The sequence below is a fragment of the Anastrepha ludens genome, chromosome 6 (assembly GCF_028408465.1).
Source record: "Anastrepha ludens isolate Willacy chromosome 6, idAnaLude1.1, whole genome shotgun sequence".
NCBI classification, from domain to species: domain Eukaryota; kingdom Metazoa; phylum Arthropoda; class Insecta; order Diptera; family Tephritidae; genus Anastrepha; species Anastrepha ludens.
The window spans coordinates 76,158,632-76,185,240 of NC_071502.1; the positions used below are offsets into that span (position 1 = coordinate 76,158,632).

Below are 26,609 nucleotides of genomic sequence, written 5' to 3' on the forward strand. Positions count from 1 at the left end.
TACGGAAAATGTATACTTAATTCAAATTCGGGCTCGGGGTACGTGTAAGTTGTAACAAGTGCAAGTGGAAGCATTAATACGGTTTTTAGTCTAGCAAGAGCCACTGGTCGCGTGTTCGTAGTATTGTATTATAGCCATTATATAATATTCAGATTTCGTTTACACTTCCAATCACTTATTGTAGTTCAGTACCAAATCTTAATTACGAAAAAATATCTGTATTATCTTATGCAAAGTGTGTTTCATAGCTATAGAACCAGGGGCTTACTGACAAGTTTAGACAATTTATTTGATTTTTATTTAATTTTTTGTTTAATGTTCGTTCTTCTATAAAAAATATCTAACATAAATTTCAAACTTTGTGCAAATTAAACAATAGCTCAACTAATTTTCATCAAAATCTAACATTTTTAAAGAATAATAAAATTCAAGGCAACCGCCGTAGCCGAATGGGTTGGTGCGTGACTAACATTCTGGTTTAAGTCTCCGTGCATGAACATCAAATAATAGAATATGTTTTTTTCTAATAGCATTCGCCCCTCGGCAATCAATGGCAAACCTCTGAGCGTATTCTGCTATGAAAAAGCTCCTCATAAAAACCATTTGCCGTTCGGAGTCGGCTTAAAATTGTAGGTCCTTCCATTTGTGGAACAACGTCAAGACACGTACCACAAATAAGAGAAGGAGCTCGACCAAATACCTACTCGCCAATTATTTATTTATTTAAAATGCAAATTTGAAATGACGCAAAGTCGCGATGATTTTTAACATTTTTTTTCTGACGTTGTTGGGTGTTTAACCCTTATAAAAAATGTAGTACCAAATATTAAGAAAGATTGTAAAGAATCGATCTAGGCATGTCTATATAGATATCTGAAGGAGTCTTGGTTTTAGTTGATAAATTTACAATCATACTATACAATTCCCTTTAATATATATAATGGGCAGAATCAAGCAATAACACGCCCTCGGCACGGGACTCTCAATCAATAAAAAATAAACGAAAGTATGCAGCCGCGAAGTTAAAAATTTACTTTGAAGGAAGAGAGCGACTTTGGGCGGCACCTCAAAATGGTAAAAATGCATCCATCTCGGTTTTGCATGGCATTGTACAATAATACTTCAAATTTAAGTTGAATACAGATTTTCCGTTAATACTGTAAGTAGTAGCTTTTCATGTTTATCTACACTTTTTTGGTTGTTGTTGTTGTTTTAACAACATAAACATTCCCCATACATATACGGGGAATGCTGCTGACTGTCGTTGAAACGGTACTGTTTTGGTCAGAATGGGTCTTTTCTATCCAACGTTATTTTAAAGCCAAATTGACTCAAATGGCTTTAAAGATGGAAGCGTTGAGTTTTTTGTTTTTGTATTTACATTTTCAATTTCAGATATTGTTACAACAATTCGACGGACTTTTGGGTATTGATGGCTTATCGCAACCAAACTAAATTTAAATGCCATTTCAAGATGTTGTGCAATTAGCCTCTTCTTTAGAGATTCTAACCCAAATACCATTTTCATTTCTGGGTGGCATTTCAGTCACAGTTGGGTGGATATTTTTAACACTTGCAACTCACTAAGAGATTACCTTTTTAATGCTTGGCTGTTCTCAATTTTTAGTTTTTTCTCCACTATTTTGTGCTTAAATTTTGTGGAAGGGAATCTCAAAGTCGTTTTTCACTGAAGAGAGGTTCGATCTGTATGTTACTTTTGAAGTTGGTATAATTTTTCCCTGCTGCAGGCTTGTGTAGGAAATGAGCGAATGACTATAAATATTTCATCCAATTTGTTTTAAGTTATGTTAAATGGACTATTTCGAAGCTTCATATAGTCGTTCTTTTAATCCGATCCTTACTGGTGACTAATCAGAAGGCAAATCAACGCAAGTCCCAACTGTTTTCAGATTTTTGTTTACATATATTTATAGATACTGCAAAATCACTGTTGGTTGTGACGAAATCAAGACGGGTTTCCCAGTCAATAAGTTTTATCAAGCTGGCGAGTTTTTAGGTTTGGTTATTCTAGCATGTCAAAAAATTCTTTAAATTTTTTGTCTGTAATGAAAATCGAAGTGAACAGCACGTCGCTGAAATATTTAGGTCATAACTAACATAAATTATGACTGATGTATCAATTACTGTATTCGTTTTTTAAAAGGCTCGCGTGTGTTATTATTTTTGTGCCAAATTTAGAACAACTTAGGATGGTATTATAACTTACTGGGCCATTGGAAGAATATGAAGAGTTTAGTTAAGTTTTATTTCAAATCCTTGAGAAAGTCTTACTTTGAAGTGTTTATAGACTGGGTAGTATCTATAGTTTGTGGTATCTATAGTTTGGTCACTGTTACGGCAACCATTTTTGGGAAAGAAATGAAAGAAACTCAGTGTCACATTCGTTGTCAGCAGATAAACGAATGAGTAAAACAAAGTAAAGCTATTCAATGGTAATCGTATCGTAGTTGTATTGATGTTAACCATATTCAAAAACTGTTCAAGCCAAGTACAGTAAATCTATTTATTCTTTGACGTATTCTCTAAATACATTAAGAAGTAAAAGCTAAGATAAGAATTAAACAAATATTTACACATATAAATATATGTATAATATTTAGCAAACAATTGAAATCCGCTGTCAGATAAAATATCATTCATATAAACGTAATCTAAATAACTATTCATAATTCGCTTAATATTAATAAAGAGAAGTGAATCTCTTAAGACTTGATCAAAGCAAATTCTTGTTTTATATTATTTCACAAAGCACTGGGGAGATGTGATACACAGTCCGAATTTTAAAACTCTGACAATTATTCCAAACAAAAACGATATCATAAATTCCGAGATATTTGTCAGTGGTGATAATTTTAAACATAAATAAATTTTACTATAATAGCATAAACAGAATCAAATGCGGAGCGAATTTCGTCGTGCGGAGCATTGCCGTCGAGTGATATTCGTCGCAACATTTCACCCAATTAAACAGAACGAAAATTTTTCGATTATTATTAAAATTATCTAAGTTTTAAATATCAAGTTTACAATGGGCAAGCCATTTCGGCAAGTGAGGCAATGTTTGCGAAGAAGATTTGTTTAAATTTTTTACTGACAACTGATTTTATCGACCGTCAGCAGCGGCAAAACTAAAAATAAATCTATTCGACGAAGTCCTTTTTTTATTCAAATTAAAATTTAAATACTTTTGTAGAGAGGTAGAAATAAGCATAATAAAATGTAGTTCTGCATAGTCGCTAGGAGCAATTTTTAACATTTCAGATGTTTGCAAACCATTTAGTCTCAGTAATTTCCATTATTTGAATTTAGTTTTTTCATCAAAATAAATTAAAAATCAAACATATTTTCATAACATTTTTTTGTTCTTGAATTTACAAGTAAAATCGTGGTAGTATTTAAATTCTAGTAAAATTTAATATACATGGGTGTGTTTAATTGTGAAAATAATTTTAAGTTGGTATCGTCAAATTCTGAACTAATACATAAGTACATTTTAAATAAAAAAAAATCTAGCATTTTACTTACCGGCCAAGCAAGAATGAATATTCTTCAATAAAATAGTAAATAGTACCCACAATCCCACAATATTAACCTGACATTATGGCAGACGTATGTCATCATTCCCATCAAATCCTCTAATTACCAAATGGCGAAAAATTTCTCTTCACATCATACTGACGAAAAAAGCAAGGAATTGTAATATTTTGTCCACGACACTATTACGACAATATTAATATTAGTAAAGATGTAATTAAATTCTACTGCATTCTTGCTATACTTCACCTTCGTTCTACTCACACCAAATCTTGAAGGGGTGGATGAATAGGAAGTATGGCGATATTGACTACTACCTAACTCAGATACTGAATATTTACACCGTTTCCAGCTGGCCGACAGCCCGTTTTGCCCGAGTTGCTGGAATACAGTCGAGAGCGCAGAACATGTGGTCTTTAACTGCAAACGTTTTAGTGAAGAACGAACAATGCTGGTGAAGGCATTCAAACACCCGCCATCTCACACAAGATTTGTCCAGAATATGTACCCGACCATCACTAAATGGGACGCCGCAAAAACGTTCGCGGCTAAAGTGGTGACGAGGCTCAATCGCATTGACTGGGAGAGGAAAGCCCAGAAACGACAGCAGCAGTTGCAACTGCGGCAACAACAGCGACAACAGTAGTAGAAGCAGAAGGTAGGTTAAGTGTTAAATACTATTAAAATATTTAATTAATTAGGTAGCAGGGCCACATGGATTATTTCTTAAATAGTGTACTTAATCTATATATATGTACAGGGTGGCTGATGAATTTTGCTACATTAAGAAACTCAAATAACTTTCTTTAGTGTATGGAATTCATTTATTTTTTTTTTCAAGTTGAAGGTCATTAAATTTTATTAAATGTAGCTTAACTAGTTTTAAAAATAATTTAATTTAAATGCCCCCCATGCTCGTTGACACAAGTGCGGCATCTTAGTAAAAAGTTGTTCATTGCTGCTTTGAGAGTTGCGACAGGAATAGCCGCAATTGTTGCCCGAATGGATTGTTTTAGTTCATCCAAATTTGTTGACTTTGTTTTATAAACTTCTTGTTTACATAAACCCCACAAGAAAAAGTCAGGTGCAGTAAGGTCAGGCGACCTGGGGGGCCAACGAAATTCGGAGTTTCTTGAAATCAGTTTATTGGGAAATTTTCGTCGCAACTCTGTCATAACAGTCTGGGCTATGTGAGACGTTGCCCCATCTTGTTGAAACCACACAGAGTTGAAAGGAATTCTCTTTCGGCGTAGTTCTGATAGAAAAATTATTTCAGCATTTTCAAATAACGGTATCCAGTAACCGTAACGGTGTGACCATTTTCTTCAAAAAAATAAGGCCCGTCAATACAGCGTGAAGAAACCGCACACCACACTGTCACGCGAAGAGGATGCAATTCCGTCTCGTGGAGTATCTGTGGGTTAGAAGTACTCCATATTCGACAATTTTGTTTGTTCACATTGCCGTTTAAATCGGAATGGGCCTCATCAGACATGAAAAGGCAGTTTAACATGTTTTGGTCTTCTTCCACCATTTGCAGGATCTTCTGGCAAAATTCCAAGCGAATCGGCAAGTCTGCTGCATTCAGTTTGTTAACCATTTGAATTTTGTAGGGAAATAAGTCTAAATCTTTGTGCATTATTGTTTGCAAAGACTGTCGGCTGACACCAAGTTGAGCAGATAAGCTTCTTGTTGAAACCCTTGGATTGCTTTGTATAGCTGCAGCTACAGCAGCGATCGTTTCCTCCGTCCGAACTGGTGGGTTTCGATGATAAGGCCTTCTTGCGACTGTTCCTTGCTCAGCAAAATTATTCACCAGTCTCATTATGGTCCATCTGCTCGGGGGATCGCCGCCAAACATCCGCCTGTACTCTCTCTGTACCAAAACTACGGACTCCAGTGCGTGATAGCGGCGGACTATCCAAATTTTTGTTTGCGTGTCCCAGTTATCCATTTTATTAAATTTTAAAGATCAATCTGCAAATTAAAACAAAAATGGAACAGATAACTTAAAAAGAAAAAAAGGTATTCAATTTTTATTTGGTAGCGGCTTTCATCAGCCACCCTGTATATATAATTGGCGCGTACACCCTTTTTGGGTGTTTGGCCGAGCTCCTGCTCTTCTTTGTGGCGTGCGTCTTAATGTTGTTCCACAAATGGAGGGACCTACAGATTTAAGCTGACTCCGAGCGGCAGATATTTTTATGAGGAGCTTTTTCATAACAGAAATACTCTCAGAGGGGTTTGCCATTGCCTGCCGAGGGGCGACCGCTATTAGAAAAAACTTTTTCTTCATTTTGGTGTTTCACCGAGATTCGAACCGACGTTCTCTCTGTGAATTCCGAATGGTAGTCACGCACCAACCCATTCAGCTACGGCGGTCCGAGTGTACTTAATTTAGCTAAGTCATTAATCTCGTAAGTCCGTTGCAATTGAAGTGAAAAAGCTTCAAGCTTCTTGGTAAGGCTGTTACAACACGGGGGTGAGGGACGCGTGAGGTTGCCTATGTTGGGTTGTCCACTCACGGGTGGTGCGCAGGCCGGAACATCTCCGAAAGTGACACCAGCCATTGCAAAAATTGTATTTGACTGATGCCAGGTTCCGAGGTATTCTGGTCTGACACACGGAACAGACTGTGCAGGGGACCAAGAGTTGCTAGTTTGTCCCCGTACTGGGGTTGGAGCAGAAGGGAAAGGCTGTGTTGGGGGAGTTGCGTTGCTCCGATAGGCTCCTTACCGCGGAGGCATAGGACACCTCGTGGCGGGAGCAACACGTGGCCACAAACCGTGTGGACCTATGTGACTTAAGATCTGAACAGGTCTTAAGGTGGCTCCAACGTTGCACTTATTGCACCTATCCGAAGTGGAGTTCGGGTGGAGCCGTTTATGGCATACGCAGCAATAGAATACCTCTGGCCCAGGGTTGGATTCAATACCAGCCCTGAGGAGAAGTATTTGGAGTAAGATTGCTGCTAGGAGTTGCTCTTGTGACGTTAGAGGTGGGGTGATATACGGTCCACTAGACAGGACTAGTTTACTGGGACGGTAGCCCTTGGTCGGGAAAAAACAGTCATTCCGATAACGTAGAACCGGCTACCCGGTGCTCTTCTAATGTGCCTCTGCAACATAGCAGAGGAGCTCGTATTTATCGAAGAACCTTGGAGTTGGAAGGGAGAGCCATCTGGCTGGTACCATCATATATGACGTATGACAGTCAAGATTTTCTCCCCGTAAAACTGCAAAGCGTGGCAGAAGAGGTAAAATGCAGGAATATTCCTCCCACCATTCTCGATGGGGCTCTAAACACTTAATTTAGCTATAATCAACAGGATACTCCTAATATCTTAGATTATATGAATGGCTGATATGATTCCAGAGTGCCCTGCCTCTCTGACGTCTCTACATTTCGTTGAAACTTACATTCTCATGCTGCGCTTCTCTCGGCTCGTTAAAATCTGATGAAGTGAATTTTTAAAAGACAAAGTCTGTTGTTCTCGGTGAGCTTGACTTTGTTACAGAAATATGTATATAACTCTGCTTTTGTAACATCGTCTCCTAAGGCACATCCAAAAAGCAAAAGGATATCGCTGTGTTGGAATCCGAAGGTGTCCGCTTTGAGGAGGGTTTCCAAGAAAATGATAAAATTCGCAAAAAGATCCGGATCTGGCAAATCTGTGCCCTGAAAATATCATATTGCAAAAATCATCAGAAGAGCTCAAAGAGAAGTTTGGAAAGACTTCTGCGAAACATGGAAAAAAGCTCTGAAGAAAATCGATTACGGAAAATACTACCTAGAAATCCCATTTTTCCGAATTTCATCCAGAAGCCAACCGGTAGCTGGATCTCTTCATGGAATGAAATGTTAGACGTTGCAATGAACACCTATTTTCCCCAAGTGCACAAAGGACAACGATGTGAACATTTTTAGCGTGAACTGGAACTACTCCGAGAATATCGTAAGTCGTAAAAATTGTAATGGGCAATTAGGTATTTCTAACCGCAAAAATCTCTAGGATTAGATGACATCTTTCCCGCTGAACTATAAACGGTTTATGACCTTAAAGTTCCTTCTCACGAATACCAAATAAACACAATTTTTCATCGTTTTTCAGAGAGACAAAATGGTTTCACTACATCGAGAATTAGAGGTGGAGACTTGTGCCCAACAAGCGGTATTATAATTGGCCTCCAGGCTGAAGTGGGCATCTCTACATTCTTATAGAGAGTGGCAGACATTGTAACCTAACCGACCCCGTCAGTGCGTTTTCAAACACTGCCTCTCACAGGATATCGCAGCAAGGTTGAAATTATATGTGTCGACATTAACGATTCGCAGGCGGTTACACACTTCCGCCCTTCATTCCGTTACCGATCCCACTCTTCTTTCAATCACCAAAACTCCAATGATATAAAGTGTTCTTTGGAACAATAATTTATCAGACGCCTTTTATTTTACTAGCCTACTTCTATAGGGTTATTCAATAGGTGCGCTTCAACTTTTTTCTGATAGGGAGGGTGAACGACGCAATATTTTTTATTTTGCGCTTGTCATTTGCAAACTTCATTAGTATACATTTCATCATGGAACGCTACACACTTGAGCTACGATTGCAAATCGTGCAAATTTTTTATGAAAATAATCGTTCTGTTGCTGCTACTTTAAGAGCATTATGGGCATTTTACGGTCCATTTAACAAGCCGTCCCTTTTTGGGGTTGTGTGAAGTCATTGGTCTACAGTAACAAGCCGGCGACGATTTGTGAGCTCAGAGCTAATATTGAACCCGAAATTGCTGGAATTTCGGCCGATTTATGCAAAAGAGTGGTCGAAAATTGGGTTCAACGATTGGACTTCGTAAAACGTGCACGCGGTGGTCATGCAAAAGAAATCGAATTTCATACTTAAATGTATATGTTCAAACTCGATAATAAAAAAAAATTAGTTAAAAAAGTCAAACCGTTTGTGTTTTATTCAAAAAAGTTCAAAAGTTGAAGCGCTCTTACTGAAAAACCCATTACATTTTGCTTTTCATAGCTTCTTACGTTTTTACTTTTCATAACTTCACAAGTTCTTTTTTTACAATTAGTTTTCCTATTATAAAGTGTACTACCCTATCCCTCAAACCTACTACCCTAATATCCCTCAAACAATATAATATTGCTTGACATACATATATATAACGTTTCCGAAATATATATATTCTTGTAAACGATGTGTGTGTTTACATTGAGAGACCTCGAAAAGGAATTTATAACCAGACGAAAAGGCATAATAATCTTCGGGTATTCTACGATATCGCAATCACATTCATTTATGTATATTAGGGGTTTACCTTCAATGAGACCTCCTATCATGGTGGATAGCACCCGACTATGTGGCCAAACAGCCCATAACATAACATAACATAAGAACACAACACATAATTTTTGCTTTTCCTGAAGATTTTTTGCAATTAATAATAATAAACATTGCCGTCCTCTCACGACGCGATCTGCATGATGTGTGGATGAATTTCGCATTTGGGGTGGACCAAGGAAGTCAGGAGATTGTTAAACGTAGAGATTTTAACTGCTTAGTTACAGAAAAAAATCACAAACTGAATAAAACTTATGATTTTCTTAAGGGGGGAATCTTACCGAGAAATTTTAAACTCTTGGAATTCACTATAAGTACAGTGCTTGAAATATCATCTTATCAATGTAGACATCGACCGCACGGACAACACGATAGAATATCAATGTCTAGCTGTCCGGGCATTCAATATCGAGCTCATATTTAACATTTATCGATATTTAACATTTATCGATATTTATCATTTAAACCTCCCAAACGATCGTAGGGGACAACTTCTGGCAGAACAGATAGACGATTCGACATTCAGCACAGTAAACGACGATGTTCAAACCAATATAGTGAGTAACTTCAGCAGCTTCCCTGACCTAACTTGGCGAGGTATGCCACCAAAACCCACTGATTTTATTTCCGCGAATCATCGTTCTTATATTAACTTTAATAAAACTAATTAGTTCGGTTTCGCGGAATTCACTGAAGGCACTCCCGCCTCTTTATCCATTGCTATTGATGTACGCGTAGTCGAATACGATTTCCGCAAGGTGATCGCTGGTGCTGGGGCTCGTTCTATATTCGACCCAATTTCCAGTCGGAAGCAGCCGATCCAAGCATCGTGTTATCAGAAAGTTGCACGCCCAAACTATTGAGGGTCACCTTTGATATTTTGCTCATCTTCTCGGCGCATACAACCGCAACAGCCTCGAAAGTCCAAAACCGCAACACCGTACTCAAATCGCCTCCTGATGTCTCCCTTACAAAATCGCCACAGCGAGGCTACTATGCTATCGGTATTCTAGTCTAAAGGCTCGAACTTCGAGCATTTTTTGACGGTGAATAAAAAAAAAGCTATTGATATTTTTACTATCCATTTTTTTATCATTTATTTATTTATTTATTAAGAGCACACAAAATGAATTAAAAAAAAAATTTCATGGAATTATGCGTCCTTGAAGTGGAAGGGGAAATCAAAAGGCAGTGCCCTCGTCGTCACGACTTCTACCCTTGTGGTCATCTGAAAAAAAAAAAAACGATGACAAATTCTTAATTAATATGAATGTCATTATCGTATGACGCAGAAAAAAAGGGAAAACATTTTTTTTTCATAAAATGGCGGCTACTCAAAAATTGAGCTCGATTTTTCCCAAATTTTTAAGCTTGCTCGAATTGTTTGCATATATTGAAAAATTTAAATTTTCAGTTTTTCGTGCTTCATTTCATCCGATAGAGATATATTTAAAGAATATTCGTGATAAACTTCAAGCAAATCGGTTGATTAGAACTTGAGATATCGTGCCGACCATATCGAAAGAAGTAGTTCCGAGAAAAACACGTTTAAAGTTTACCGTGCGCTCAAACCAGTCTAGCTGTCGCGTCACTAAAATAGTTATAACTTCGAAAATAATTCGAATTTTGAAAAATCCTTTAAGGGAGATATTTTTGAGTAGTTAAATCGAATTTTGAAAAATTAGACTAGAATACCCCATTAAGGGGAATAGTAAAATGCTCAGAAAGCAATTCCTGCTGGGTAACTACAGCTGAGGCTGATGCAATACCAAGGCGAGTTAGGAGGCCTCTATTTAGTTACGCCGACGCTCTGCAGGACCCAACACAGTATATAGACAGACATTACACAGCATTCATCGCGAGCCTCTTACCACTTTCCTAAACTCCCGCCCCCCGATGAAAGACCTTATCGGCGACATTTTCACATAATAGCGTTCAGGATATTGTACCTATCCAGCAACGACCCCGATATACTCAAAACATTTCCGGCATGCGAAGAAACCCCGCACCACATATTTACGTGCCTCTTAAACCTACTCACCTAACACGCCCCTCCCTTGCGACGTATCCGTCGAAACAGCATGTTTCTTGAACCTGCCGTTAGATGAGATAGACGATGACGACCGTTGACCGGTGACCATTGACTATACCGCACTGGCAGGACCTGACGAATTGCTACAACAACCCGCTTTCGCGGGCATAACTACGTTTTGAATATTGTAGCAGTTTAAACTCATACTTATCCAGAATTTAAAATAAATAAATAAAAAACGCATGTACGTCCGGCATGTGAAGATAGCCCGCTTGACTATAACCACTTCTTCACATTCTCATTTAAGCTCACTCATCTAACATCCCTTTCTTTCTGGTCCCATCTTGTCGAAACAGCTGTTTTCTGAGCACAATCGGTTCTGGTGGCTGTCTCGGGGGACTCCTGAAGAAACGTTGGAAGCGCAATTTATAGAAATACCTATCTATTTGTATTTATCATAGAGTTAAGAGAAAATCCAACACAAACTAATATGTTCAATACTAAAAGCAGACTAAAAGGGTCCACCAATTTCTGTTATTTCATTATGCACAAAATCTATTTTTTGAGTTTTATTTAAATGTTAACAAAATCAAAATTTTTATCCATATTTAATTTTTTTATTTCTATACTTTAAGATCTCATGTCTCTTACTTAAATTTTATATTATGTATATTATACATTAATAACCTGGTGCGGGAGATAAACTTGTATTTTTTTTTTTTTGTTAATTATATGTTAAGTTTTTTGTTTTAATATAACTATATCACTACCTCCAACTTTTTGCGAATCCATTGATGATCCTGCGTATTTTAATAATTTTACGTTGACAATATTTAAAGCAAATCTATTAAATATAATATTTTTGCGTCTAATCAGATATTCTGTTTGAAAACCGAACACAGTTATTACAATGTACGACAATCATCAGATGAAATCTCTAACTCAGATCAGTTTCATTGAGATAAGAAACGAAATTGAATATTTATTGATAAAATTTAATTTCGCTAATTGTACACATTCCTTAACATCATTTGTTTCCAGAATCATACTAATGACCTGCTTGAATTGACAAAACAAAAACTAAATTTGCTGGAGTATACAACCTCTAGTTAACTCCTACTGTGCTCACATTGAGCAATATGCATAGTATTTATTAAGCTAACAAACGTCTGCAAACAATTCTTGTCGTCAATTAGTGAGCTGAAAAAATTATCGCGAAATTCTTTAGCAAAAATAGAAAGTTTCTATTAGTTTTAGCATTTTAATTCGTATAAGCGAGGGTTAGCTTTTTGAAATTTTGTATTCATATTAAATAAATGCCGAGAAACTTTAATTTAATGTGCTCTTACTCACACATGTAGCTCAAAACAGCCATTCACCTACTGTTATAGCGTAAAATAAGTAATTTTATTGTGATTATCAAACTGCCATTTAGAGATCAGCGCTATGGCCAGTAAAATCCCTAAAAATTACAATTAGTTGAAGAGATTGGAGGTTTTAAGTCGGTAGCTTCTTTTTTTATTATAAGAAAATATTTTGAATTTTAGACAACGATCAATTCATTGATTGGTGGTTTGTTTTGCGTCACATTATCTTTTTGCCAATTTTATATATACCGGAGAGAAACTTAAACAAACAATAAATATTTACTTCGCTTATGTACGTACATCTGTTCGTATTTAGTACATTTATAATGCAATAACTCTCTGTTCGAGGTAATTATATATGGGATTTTACTACGCGTTATTATCAAATCGTCTTTAATTCACATAAAATGTGTAATGCTGAACCATTTCACTCGTAAATATATAAGGATCCGGTGTTTTATCGAATATATTAGAAATTCCATCATTTTACAATTCCGTTAAACATTTGATATAAGTATTATAATTTAGTTATCATGTGTACTGCTTGCTTCATTGTATGCTTCTAGTTAATTTTTAACTATTTACTGGAAACATTATTAAAGTAAAACCGAAAATTTATTTTTTAAATTCAGTAACATTTAGCAATTTCTTGATTTATAAAAAAGTTGTATTTCCTTGACTACCAAGATTTTTCTAAAGTAACCTTCAAAATAAAACCTTATAAAATATTACATAGCGCACACTCTCACATTTATACTGATTATGTTAAATAAGCATACTGCAGTGGAGAAAAGTTAAACAATTTCTCTGCAATAATCACTACTTAATTTATAATATTATTTAAAGTATGCGTATAAAAATAATAATAACCAAATTAAATAAACTATGGTAGTGGGAAATCCTAGGCTTAGAGAGGAGTGTTACAGAGGTCATCGTTTTGATAACTTTTCCTCTTTTCTTCCTTTTGTTTTTGTTAAGTTTATGACTTTTCCTAGTTTGTAATTGAAGAGAGCTTCTGCGCAACTCCGTTCACAGTCTTTGATTTTAGGACATCATTTTCATATGAAAATATAGTCTCCTTTCCATTTTCATAGACTCTGTAAATTAATAATTTTAATTGTTAAAATGTTTCAAAATACAACATCCATTGCTTACCGTTTAGTCATCAGTTTTTTGCCGTTTACGAATGTCGTTGAAGTTGAAGTGCGTTTGACTGCTCCATTTCCTGTACTACCTCTTCCAATTGGCATTGAGCTGAATGAAGTGAATCCATTTGTAGGCATCATGAAATCCATCATAGAATAATGTAGCATAGGCGCTCCCAATGGCGAAGCCAATTTCGTGCCAACATGCTGACGACCGCTACTGCTTAGCCCGTTATTATGTCTGTTCGACTGTGGATAGCCATGTACATCTAAACGCACGTGTTAAATAAGAATAAAACAAAGTAAAGATATGCGGTTGTACCTCTAAACAAATCCGCAAATGGTGAATTTACACCAAAAAATTCACGGAAAACTTCCTCTGGTGGCCGAAACACGAATGGAGAACCCATTATATCAAAGTCTTCGAAGTCGTGCGAGTGATGATGACGGGAAGATCGATGATTGCCGCGGTCACCAAGCAAACCCTCTTTTCCATATTGGTCGTAAACACGACGCTTTTTTTCTGTAATGTTTAAAAGTGTAAATTAAATGCAATCAAAAATAAACAATATAATGATGTTAGTCAAACAATCCAAACGCATCAGTAAACGGAAACGGTTTGTTAATAAAAATAACTACAGGTATCCCTTGTATAACGCGGTCTTTTACAACGCGGTTTCGATATACCGCGATTTGAAAAAATTAGGTTTCAGTACAACGCGAAATTTAGGCTTATATAATGCGAAGGGGAAAATGCATAATTATAAAATCTGGTAACACTAATTTGCGTACCATATATTTATAATATGTAATGTATTTTTAATGTAAACCGAGAATTATTCTTTTTTTCCTTAGATAGATAGAATAAATATTAATCTAGCACCTTATTACGAAATTGAAAAGGAGCTTAAAAAAACCACCCACCAAAAACTGATAACAGATTTTGCAATTATAAAACCAGTAGAAGAACCACAAGGTCCCACAACTAGTTTCTTATCCAATAGCGAAAACTATGTTGAAGAAATATCTTCTGATGAAGCTATTGCTCCCCCAAAACGCCCACGTGCAAAGATCTTTGAAGACAGTGAAACAGATTAATTACCATATGAAGTTTGAAGAATAACAATAAAGTTTTTAATAAACCTTTAATTTGTTTTAGTTTGATTTTAAATTTTTTGTTTTGTGTTTTTAATTGTATTATAAAGTCTGAACTTTAGTATTGAGTTGAAATATATGTGCATCTGTTATTTTGTATGTATTTTATTAAAAAAAAACCTATTGGAACATAACCCCCAAATTTATATGAAAACTATGTTTTAGATAACGCGGAATTACATAACGCGCAATTCTTCTGGAACGTAACTATCGCGTTATACGAGGGATACCTGTATATAACAAATTTGAAAGGGCTTATGAAACAAATACAGATAATGTGATTTTATGTGCAAAATACTTTGGTCTTCCTTCGTTATTTAAAAACAAAAAAAACAAAAAAAAAAGATTGGCTGAAAAGGCAGTTAATATCTCACTTCCATATGAAAGAGTTCGTTGTAGCAACTAGAAACACGGTTAAATATTGGGTTGGCAACTAAGTAATAATTGCGGATTTCTTTTAGAAAATCAAAGACAATTTTTTTCATGGAACTAAATAACTTTATTCTGTATTGTATTGCCCATTTTGATCAATGACCTATTGCCATCATCTTCCAGGCAGCATCATAATGTTCTGTTTTTTCATAAAACTTCTGTTTTTTATTAGCAAAAAACTCAATCAGGTATGATTTGGCAACATCATCATTATTGAAATGTTTACCAATCAAGGAATTTTCTAAAGATCGAAACAAAAAGTAATCAGATGGTGCAAGGTCAGGACTATATGGTGGATGTGGCAAAACATCCCAACCAAGCTCCACTACTTTTTGCTGAGTGGTCAAAGATGTGTGTGGCCTTGCATTGTCATGATGGAATCAATCCTTTTTCGATTTGTCAATTCGGGCCACTTTTCTTCAACTGCACTGTTTAATTTCGTTAGTTGTTTTTTATTTTATTTAGTTTTTACGGTCTTAAGACCTGATTTATACATTTATATACTTATATGCTAAATAGTACAATAATAACACGGTGCTACAAAATAAAAAAAAATCGAAAGAACTCTTCAAGTGATATAGTGCATGTTTTAGGTCAAGACCAGTACAACACGAAACTGTGTTTAGAAAATTCGAAACACCCTCAAATTTTTTATTTATTGGTAAAAAACCGATTTATGGTGTTTTGATGAAGTAAAAATACATAACTAACCCATTTTTCTACCGATTTTTTTTTTTCAATATGGTCTTGGGAAGGGGAGTGTATGTGTGTTATGAATGTATACAATTCTAAGATTGAACGATTGACGTTCAAAAGAAATTTTCAATAACAAGCTCTAATTTTTGTAATTTTTCCACGATTTTTTTTTCAATGTGATGCAATGTTTTGGCATGGGCACCACTATTCTCGAATGGGCACCACAAATATATACATATATTTTTAAACTCCAAAAAAATGTGTTCGAAATGACCTATTTTTAATCTTCATATATTGAAAACTGTAAAAGTTACAATTTTTTTTTTAGTTTTTTTCCACATTTTTAAACCGAGACTGCGAGAGAATACCGCATGACCGATAGTGCTTTACTGCTCATTGTGGCTAATTTTGAAAGACAGCAATAATGTATGACACAGCAGAACCGTTTGCAATTTGCTGGTAAGCATGTAGAATTTATTGAGTGTGAAAAATCATCACTCTTGAATGCTCAAGACCTATTAAAACTTAGCATAATGCATCTAACCTAACCTAACCTTACCTAAGTGTATTAAGTAAACATAAATTAGAGTTTTGTAACAGTATTTCGGCTGAGCTGTCTGGGCTCAGTTGTTCACCCAAGACTAACAGAAGCGTTCGGCGTTCTTCGTTGAAACGATCTTAGTAGTAGAACACGTGCTCCGCGCTTTCTATTGCATTCTTGCAGCTTGGACAAAACGAAGTGCTCTCCATGTGAAAATGATGTAGGTACTACAAGAAACATCCGTGACCGCTCAATATTTAGGTTAAATAGTGGTCTACGTCTCCGAGCCTTCTGGTCACACATTGGCAAATTTTGGGGATAAGTCTATAGGTCCAACCAGACGATTCCCGTCTACTATGCCACTTTTCTAACGAATGCAGACGTTCTGCAGCTTCTGTTGTCGGATTCACTCCTTGTCTGTCATAAACTTGTCCCATTTCATGCACAAGTAAATTTATTGGGAGCTTTCGAGCGATTACGCAAACCGCGTCGTCTGATACGGGCCTATATGCGCACGCGACTCTAAGTGCATTTCGTCGGTGCACTTGAGCTACTGGTCTAACATTCGACGGCTTAGCTCCTGCCCATATAGGAGCAGCATATAAGATGATTGAATTCACCACACTTGCCAGGAGGTGCCTTCTGTCGCCTTGCGGTCCGCCTATGTTTGGAAGAATTCTTGTAAAAGCACCGTTCACTGCCGCTGCTTTGGAACCTACAGTTGCTAAATATTGCTTAAAGCAGAGCCGTGCATCAATCGTTACGCCTATAGACTATTGCCTCTTCCGACAGTATTTCATGACCACCTATCCGCAATTTCATGAACGATTTTTTTTCGCGCAGTTTCGAGAACCGCTTCTGTGTTTTGTACGGTCAACTTCAGCTCTCTGCAGCGGAGAGCCATAGTTGGACCCTAGCTGCTGCATGATTATACTTCTCCTGCAGGTGGTGTGTGACCACTAGAGCGATACCATCGGCATAGCCTACCAGTGTTGCATTATCCCGCAATTTTAAGCTAAGTACTCGTACATGGCGTTCCACAGTGAGCGTCCAAGGATTGATCCTTGAGGGACGCCACCAGTGACTTTATATGTCTTTAGACCGGCATCCGTATCATACTGCAAGATTCAATCCCTAAAGTAGCTTCGTATTATGCGTATCAGATATCCAGGGACTTGCAGATATCTTTTTTAGCAGGCAGTTTGAAGTTGTGGCAACATGAGCAAATTTTTCGTTACATCGGGTACAATGTATATGTGAATTTTATTTTATTTTATACGTGAATGAATGACGGCTGCTTATATTTTTAAGAGAGCATGAAGTGTCCACGTTCCTTTGCCTTGACCTTGCTTAATGTCACTACAGCAAATCGTCCTTGCAGTAATTTCGAATAAAATGACGTAAGAAGCCAAGCCAACAAATTGCCCAGAATTAAGACTAATTCAAAAATATTGGGTTCTTGATAAGAGGCAAAGGATGGCAACAAAGAAATAAATACCTTCAAAATCTTAAAATAAGTGGCATTAAAGATTGCAAAAATCAGACCACCGGCTCGAAAAACTTTCATTTTAGTAGCGGATAATTTTATTCGGTGCAACCCTTGATATAAAAACTAGGCACAGGATAAGGACGGTGATATAAAAATTTTCAATGGAACTTTAAAAAATTATTATTCAAAATGTCATGTCTTCAGTATATCAGAAAATGTATATGCATTTCGTATTAAGCAGACTCATCTTTAGATCAGAGTTAGTAAACAAAAATGGAAAAACATACAGATATGCGGAGTTTTTAAGAAACCATTAGAAAAGCGAGCAATGGAATAAATGCCTTGAGAAGAACTATTTTTACCAAACAATTTATGGAAGGGCGTCCACTCAAATAGATTGCGAAATGTAAAAGACTGATACCGGTTTCCATGTTTCGTAGAATTATTATCATATCTGCTGTAGTCGTCATCGTTATAGTTGAAATTGTAGTCGCGTTTAGAATCTGACCGGGTCCTATATCTGTATCCACTGCCACTCGTATATCCACGGGCCTTCGAATAGTTGCTGTTTGAACCTTCCTTGTGGAGGGTTGCACGTGCATCATATATTTTCCGCCTACGTGCTATAAGCGAATACATATGTATGCATGCCTTTATATGTATATTAAAAAAATTGTACCCGTCCAAAAAATAGAAACATGGGATAACAAAAACAAAAAAAAAAAAAAAATTATTGGATTCTTTTATATTATATTTCGCTACCAAAGCAATGCCCCCTACATTTTTATTATTATTATTTATTAAAATATAATTAAAATTATAGATTAATCTAAGATAAAAGCTCTAGCTACCAGGGCATTTTATGAAACTTGAAAATGTTTTCGGTTTTTCTAATTTTTTGGTCGAGTACTTTACTATTTTCTGTTCCCCTTTCGTAATCAAGGTTTATTAAACAGGAGATTTTAATTAAATAGGTAAATAAATGTTATTATTCGGAATAAACTTACCATCCGACAAAACTTCATAAGCTTCAGATAGTTCTCGGAATCGCTTATTGGCTTCGTCCAAATTGTTAGGATTTTTATCAGGATGCCACTTCAGCGCCAATTTTTTATAGCTATATGATAAAATTAACAAATATTACGGTAAAATGTAATACATATAATAAAATTAACAAAATTTTAAAACGTATACGTCTCTCTACTCCAGTTGTGTTTTTATGTATCGGGTGTTTTTTTTTTTTTGCTGCATGAGAAATATTGGCATCGTCAACTACGGTTTGACAGCTGAGATTGGGAATTTGTCTTGAAATCTCTGTTCAGTAAGGTTTGAATCGTTTAACGCCAGAACAACGCTTCCGAATTGTGTAAATGTACTTAAAAAAAAAATAAATCTGTCGCGACGTTCACATTTTGGCCTTTGTCCTTCGACTGCGTGGAAAATTTTAAGGAGCTTGGCTTACGTACCTATAAAATACAGCTCGTGCAAGAATTGAATCCAAATGACCATCGTTTGAGTCGCATTTTTACTGATTGCGCTCATTTAGATTTTTTTATTCACATTTATTTGAAATAGGACTGCTCGAATAGACCATTTAACTCGTAACCGCGGCGGACATATAAATGCCATGTAATTATCTACCAGATTATATTAAAAAAATGTTCTCATTTCAAGTTCTCAAGCTCTAAAAAAACACCTGATAGTTCCGACAAAAAACTTTATTAAATACTTATAAATATACATACTATACAAGAAACAACTTACGCTTTTTTCACCTCACTTTCCGTCGCACTTTGCGATATGTCGAGAACTTTATAATAATCCACCATGTTTAAAGGTGTTCTCTGTTCGCCCAAATTATTATTAGAGGTGAATGGCAATGCTGTCTTCAAGAACTGTTTTGTTTATAGTTCACGATCTAATGATCTTCATAAACAAATACCGCTGGCTAATTTCGTAGAATATGTAACTTTCACAGAGTGTTTGGTAAGAAATACCTTTTATTGATGAGTTACCTATAATCATAAAGAATAATCGAATATTAATATACAGGTCATTAAACACAAATCTATATATTTTTTCCGTGGTTCCTAGGAGGAACAAAGGACCATATATAGCTGTATTGAATCAGAAGTGAAAACTTAGCTATTCTTGGTGCCATTAATTGGTACAGTACACTTCAAATTAAATTATATATTCATATTAAGACATTTTTATATTTCAATTGGCTTTAATTAACGTACTCCTAACTCTCCATCTACACGGCCTTTTTTACACGACGGTTCTCCAATACCATTTTTATTATATTTTTTTTATTCTATATTTCTAGCAGGAATCTAAACAAAACATATTTCCTGAAATAATGCTTTGTGAAGTAAGGATTTTGCTTGTAATAAATAACACATGTGATGAAAAGTCCCGAGCCTAACAAATACATCGATGTAATTATATTTTCCTAACGTGAAATGTCATTTCAAATATAAATTAAATACCCAGAAATTAAGACGAACTATTTATTTCTTGAATGCATAAAAAAACTTAATAAATAATTTACTTCATAAAATTATATGCGTAAAAAACAAAACATATGCGATATTCAGAGCGACAAAACATATTGGAATAACAATAATTAACTAATATTTTATAGCATAACCATTATTTCTTATAACTTCATAACATCTTTTTGGCATGGAAGCTATTAGATTGTTGATAACGTCGAGTGGAATATCCAACCAGGCTTGTTTGGCAGCTTCAAATAGATTCTTTTTGTCCCCATTTACTCTTGTCTATCCTCCTATTGAGTATCTCCCAAAGGCTCTCAATTGGATTGAGGAAATATTTTTTATGTTTTCATATAACAACTGGTTGCTTTTCATTTCTGTGATATTTTTTCTTATTTAAAATAATATTTGCAAGAGTAAAAAGAAATAGCTTCACTAATAGGTATCAGTCCAATTGGTGTTTGACCCTTGGAAGCACACAATCTTCAGAATGTCGTTCTCAGGCTCTTCTGCTAACAAAATTTTCTGTTTTTGCCGCTTCCAATCGGCATTCATTGCTGAAGATAATCTGTAAGAAGAAAAACGAAACCCCAAAAAATTGTGAATATTCACATCTAATCAAAAATGTTTTTTTAACTTACTTTTTTCCAATATTCCGCGTCGAAGTTTCTGTGAAGTTGTCCCCAAAGTTTCCGCCGATTTCGCATACACGGTGGCAGTTTTGCTATATGCTTCCATTTCCGTATAAGCGTCGGCGTAACGTTCTTTCCGAAATCTTTACTCCAGATTCCTGAACCTCTCTTAATATCATTCGACTTGAAGCATTTCTATTCCGGAGAACTGTTTGGACGATTTTGCTATCCTGCCTGGTTGAGGTGATGCGTTCTCGGCGACAATTTTGGCGATTGTTTGAAGTTACCGCTAAAACGTATTGGTATTTTTCCACTTTTTAGCAACATTGCACATTTTTTAGCAACATTGCATCTTTACACAAGATCGAATTAATTCGCACTGGCACTTGCACACTTATCTTTGCCCTTATAAGCAAAAAAACTGATCCTTTTCTAAATGTAGCAGGTCAATTGACCGGAAATTTTTAAAAACATCTAAGAACAGGTTAAAACCCCCTTAATACCCTTATTTATAAGATTGAAAATTTTACCTGATATTTAAAGTTTTCAGAAAAAATGCCATCGGCCATAATTCAATAGCCAGATACATAGTTCTCCAAGTAGCAACTAGAGGTAATGTTGATCGGTTTTTCCGATATCCGAGGAAAGGCAAGCATTTTCTTAGGGCTGGACAGTTCCTATAAAGTGTAAGCACAATTCAGGCGAATTGTGAATCTCGCCCAGTGGAGCGACGTGGTCCACAAACGTTCGCCCAGCAAAATCACTCGATTAAGCACAATCGGAACGCAAATATGTCGATAACAATATGTGATTCCAGAAGCTATGTCAATAAGAGAAAAGAAATTGCAAGAAAATAGTTTCTACTAGACTTTAATTAGACAAATAACTAATGTAACACTTTAAACAAAAGCCTAACAGTTTCGATTTAAAAACCTGAGAATATTCAACATAAAGTCACAGTGGTCCGTATTTTGCCACTGCCACTGGGCGAATTTCGCCGTGATGCTTTACATATAAGTATGTTAGTGTAATCTTTTTTTACAGCGTTGCCAACTCGCTCTTTGTTTATAAGCAATTTGAAGTTCACGTGTCAATGTATAGGGCTTCTCTATAAGGGCGGGTAGATGTTGAAATGGAATAAAATGGCGTTTGCTGTGTGGCACGTAGCGCCGTTCTGCTGGAACCACATGTCGTCTAGGTCCATATGGTTCAATATGGGCCATAAGAAATTGGAAGGACCACCACGTTTACCGAAAAATGGGCGCAATGCGCGCAACGTTTGCGTTAATGAACACTCATTTTGATAATAAAGTTTTATCATTTGAACGTGCTGTTCAATCGTGTAACTTGCCATGATGATTCGGCATAAACAACTGAATAATAAACAAAAGTTTTGACAGATGTCACCAAAACAAAATGGCTGCGACAGTGGTCGTGGTCGTATACGAATGCAAAAACAGCAGAATTCATAGAATATGTAAATGTATAATGGTAATATTTGAGAAAATGCAAGTTTGACTAAGTGTGAAGTTGCTGACGCCATATGAATGTCAGATGAAAGAATACTCCACATTTTACATGAAGAATTACATATGAGAAAGCTGTTCGGAAAATTACTGCAACATTCGTTAACAATACAACAAAAAGCTGTGGACAGTATTTTGCAGAACTTCCGGAAAATCATTACAGAGTGTATTGAAGATTAAGAAGATTAAATAAAAAACCTAATTTCAATTAAAAGTTAGCATGCTTTTATTTTTGCTTTCTTACTTTTTAACCAACCTGTGCATTGGATGTGTTTAATTAATTGCAAATAATCATTCTACTTTAAATAATATTGATATTTTATTTTATGATAACGTCAGCAATTAGTTTACTGCAAAACCTTGCTCATCGGAATTTACTGAGGCTTCAATCCCTTTTATTAATACTATTCATTAGGCCTTTAGAATTCTATATTTGATATGCCTGCAACATTTATTTTTGGACGAAAAGAAATTTATTACTTCATAGATTTAGAAGCCCATTATTATAGCCATGTAGATTAGGCCGGGTCGATTTGTGGGGAGGCAAAAAAATCGCCCATTGCTCTGTGAAAATCATATTCTAGGGATCAAAATAAGAAACTTTGCCGAAGGAACAATACCTCTAAAACGAATTCTGATGTCCCCCAATTTGGGTCGAACCTTTTAGTTTCTTTTCTCATGTAAAGGCCAAAAATGGTGATATTTTGAAATGATTGTATGGGGAACCCCCCAGGGGAGTTCCAGGGGGTGTGCGACTGGCATGGGTGGATCGGCCGTCCAAAGTTAGTGGGGGTCGGTCATACATTTGGACTCAATTGGAGCACTCTAAATGGGTCAAAGTGGGATTTTTCGTTCGACCCAAATTGGGGGACATCAGAATTCGTTTTAGAGGTATGGTTCCTTCGGCAAAGTTTCTTATTTTGATCCCTAGAATACGATTTTCACAGAGCAATGAACGATTTTTAAATCGACCCGCCCTAATGTAGATATAAGGTGAATATAAATAAGCAAGAAAATGCTAAATACGGTCCGGACGGAACTTTATATACCAGCGCATATTTCACTAAAACTCATATATACTTTGAATTATAGCTTGTAACATCAGACGGACGGGCAGGAATTTAGAAACATGTGCAAAGTGGGTATCATTTTTAACCGATTTCCACACTATATAATTTGAATATGTTACCTAAGCTTGGGCAAGTTTGAAGTGGTTACCGAGATACACGTTAACTCCTTTTTTATTTTACTTACGTTGTATATCTTGTTTTGGGCGTATCGCTTTTACCAAACTTCAGTAGCTTTGCTTCCTTTGTAACAGAGGCATAGCACTTTTTTCTTTTTTGAAAATTACCACACATGGCATGTGAACCTAGTGACCGATTTCCCCCATTTTCAATAGCAACCTATCTTGGACAAAGAGTAATATGTGTCATTGAAATATATTAATTATTGCTCGAGTTATCGTACACATGGACGGACAGACATAATCGTCCCTCTCAACACTCTGAGCATTTTGGTATGCTCTCACATACAACCGCGTGGGTATAAAAATCGGGTACCAGCGTGGATATAAAAACCGAAAAATTTAGTTAGCTAGTTGTTTAAACAGTACGCTATGTTCCTCATAATATATTGGTTAAGTGTTTAAAATACGAAATATTAAAGATTTGGCATTTCCCCACTCCCACACATATCGCATCTGAATCGACCCACTCATCGCTGGCTGCCTTTAAATAGAACTATGAATGGCGAAAGATACAAAAACAGAGTTGTACATATGTACATACAAAGTATTTACTAGCTAATCTATATTAGTTTAACAAAGTTTCAAAGCAAGAAAATTAATATGAACGTGGTTTTTTAAAAATGTGAGAAATGTATGCACACAATACACTAGCGGACTTACATACGTGTAGCAGTGCAACTTTGTTCAGGTATACATTTTGTTCATATATTTGTGGGTTCTATGCAGCAATACAACTAAATTTATTTAAATATTTAGTTGTTGAATAGTACTTATTGCTAGACGTTAATATACTTAAGGGCTTTTCTACTATTGATGCCGTTTTCCCATATTGGTATTTGGCAATTTATTGTAAGAAAAGTAATGACGCGATTAAATACGGTTTCTTGGTTACATTTTTCACTTTCTAGACTTTTATTTTCACTTTTTCAACAGCAATTAACCGCGCAATTTTAATTATGCTTTTGGCCTTTAAGTCACCTTTTTGATCTAGCTGATACAATTTGTCTGAAACTAACATTTCAAAATATTTCCTATTCCATTACCTGCGGCTGCCGTAGCCGAATGGGTTGGTGCGTGACTACCATTCGGAATTCACAGAGAGAACATTGGTTCGAATCTCGGTGAAACACCAAAATTAAGAAAAACATTTTTCTAATAGCGGTCGCCCCTCGGCAGGCAATGGCAAACGTCCGAGTGTATTTCTGCCATGAAAAAGCTCCTCATAAAAATATCTGCCGATCGGAGTCGGCTTGAAACTGTAGGTCCCTTCATTTGTGGAACAACATCAAGTCGCACACCACAAATAGGAGTAGGAGCTCGGCCAAACACCCAAAAAGGGTGTACGCGCCAATTATATATATATATTCCATTACCTGTTGGTTCACATAATGTTTACTCCGAATGGTCGAAATTTGAAAAAAATTAATTTTTCCAATTTATCAGAGTAAAAAAACTCTTCAGGGTGCATTTTTTTAAACCTTAATGAAGAGCCCCTTATGTTTCCTTCTAGAAATTGATTTCCCTTACCATTCAGAAGATTTTTTTGAAGGCACATATTTTTTACCTGTGTTCACAATAAGGCAGCCAAAACAAGAAATGTATTGTGTCATTAGTTTTAAACTGAATGAAATTACTTTTCAGTTGTGGATGTTGGGAAAATACATTTTTTGTATTTTTTTGTTTGTAAGAAACCACTCTAGACTCTGGTTTAGTAAATATATAAAAACGAAATGATTACGGTACGAACGCTAAAGAAGAATTTGAACTATACGTCAAAATCGGACTTTTCGATTATTGGCCTCTGGAGACGATACAGCATGCTTGACTGAGCTTTGTGTGTGTTAGTGCAGTCGGGTGTCGTCGTGTCACACATACTTGTTGTCGGCTTTTGAATGATGAAAATCAAAAATTTTAGATATTAGCGTCAATCAGCCGACACGCACACATATAAAGTTCTTGTCAAACAATGCTTGACCGTCACCAGAGGCCATATGTTTAAGCTATCGGAAAAACAGTTGACCGTTGATAGCCGTTACGAATGTTATGGACAGTTGGATAACCTCAAAGTATGTATAACGAATGCAGTTGTACCGATTTCATACAACTGGTAAACGATTGGTTCGATACCCTAAGTTCGAAATTCCAAAATATTACTCACATCGTATTTAAGAAACTATTTGGCTCCGAAAAGCAGATTTATATATTAAACAAAATGAGTTCAGTTATGTCCAACCCCATTATTACAATGAAAACCAGTTTACCACCATTTTACAGAGGAATACTAGTCACGAATATGTCACTTATAGTATACATAGGTTTATACTACAATGTTCAGTGAAAATTCGGAGTTCAAAGAATTTGAACCAAGATGGATTGGAGCATTTCTTTGGCGCCATGAGGTAATCAATAACCACCCCAGCTCACTTGAATTTAAGTAGCATTTGCGAAAATATCTGTCTGGTAAAAAATTTAAGAATCTTATTTATGTACGTTATGATTAATTTGTTCTTTTAGCAAAGAATACCGAATATTTGCAAGCCGATAAGATAAAGTGGCTTGACATTGGGTGTCGCAATGTAGATCTCTCTATAGAATCCAATGAGTTCGAAGAAATGTCATGCATGTGCAAAATAATAAAATCGAAGATGGAATTGAAGTCGATGAATTTTACAGAGACGCATTGGAGTACATCTCAGGTTGTATTATTAAGAAACTTTATTATTGAACGAGATCGGGTAAAAGGCGGAAATTTGATCAAACGAAACAGTCAAAAAATATATGTGATGTACTATTGGAAATAAGCAGCAATGTCACAATTGACATAGATGTAAAAAGGTTAGTTTTCAAAAGCAGGATTAATTTTCGAATCAAACATTTGAAGAAAGTTATGAAGAGAAAAAAAAAAAAATAGGTACGTAAGCTAGTGAGTTTTATTT

At 35.8% G+C, this 26,609-nt stretch overlaps 1 protein-coding gene across 3 annotated transcripts in view; it reads right to left on the bottom strand.

The window, feature by feature from the left end:
- Nucleotides 1–11,645: 11,645 nt before the first annotated feature.
- Nucleotides 11,646–26,609, bottom strand: part of LOC128865802 (dnaJ homolog subfamily B member 6) — a 36,313-nt gene continuing 21,349 nt past the window's right edge. For 2 of the 3 annotated variants that reach the window (XM_054106154.1, XM_054106155.1), the window contains exons 2-7: nucleotides 19,530–19,780; nucleotides 18,773–18,882; nucleotides 18,128–18,388; nucleotides 13,775–13,975; nucleotides 13,463–13,721; nucleotides 11,646–13,404 (exon numbers count right to left, since the gene is read on the bottom strand). In XM_054106154.1, the coding sequence (XP_053962129.1) occupies nucleotides 13,299–13,404; nucleotides 13,463–13,721; nucleotides 13,775–13,975; nucleotides 18,128–18,388; nucleotides 18,773–18,882; nucleotides 19,530–19,594 (1,002 nt within the window). In that variant the 5' untranslated portion in view covers nucleotides 19,595–19,780 and the 3' untranslated portion in view covers nucleotides 11,646–13,298. The remainder of the gene's footprint in view (nucleotides 13,405–13,462; nucleotides 13,722–13,774; nucleotides 13,976–18,127; nucleotides 18,389–18,772; nucleotides 18,883–19,529; nucleotides 19,781–26,609) is intronic. The other variant, XM_054106156.1, reaches the window with a different exon arrangement.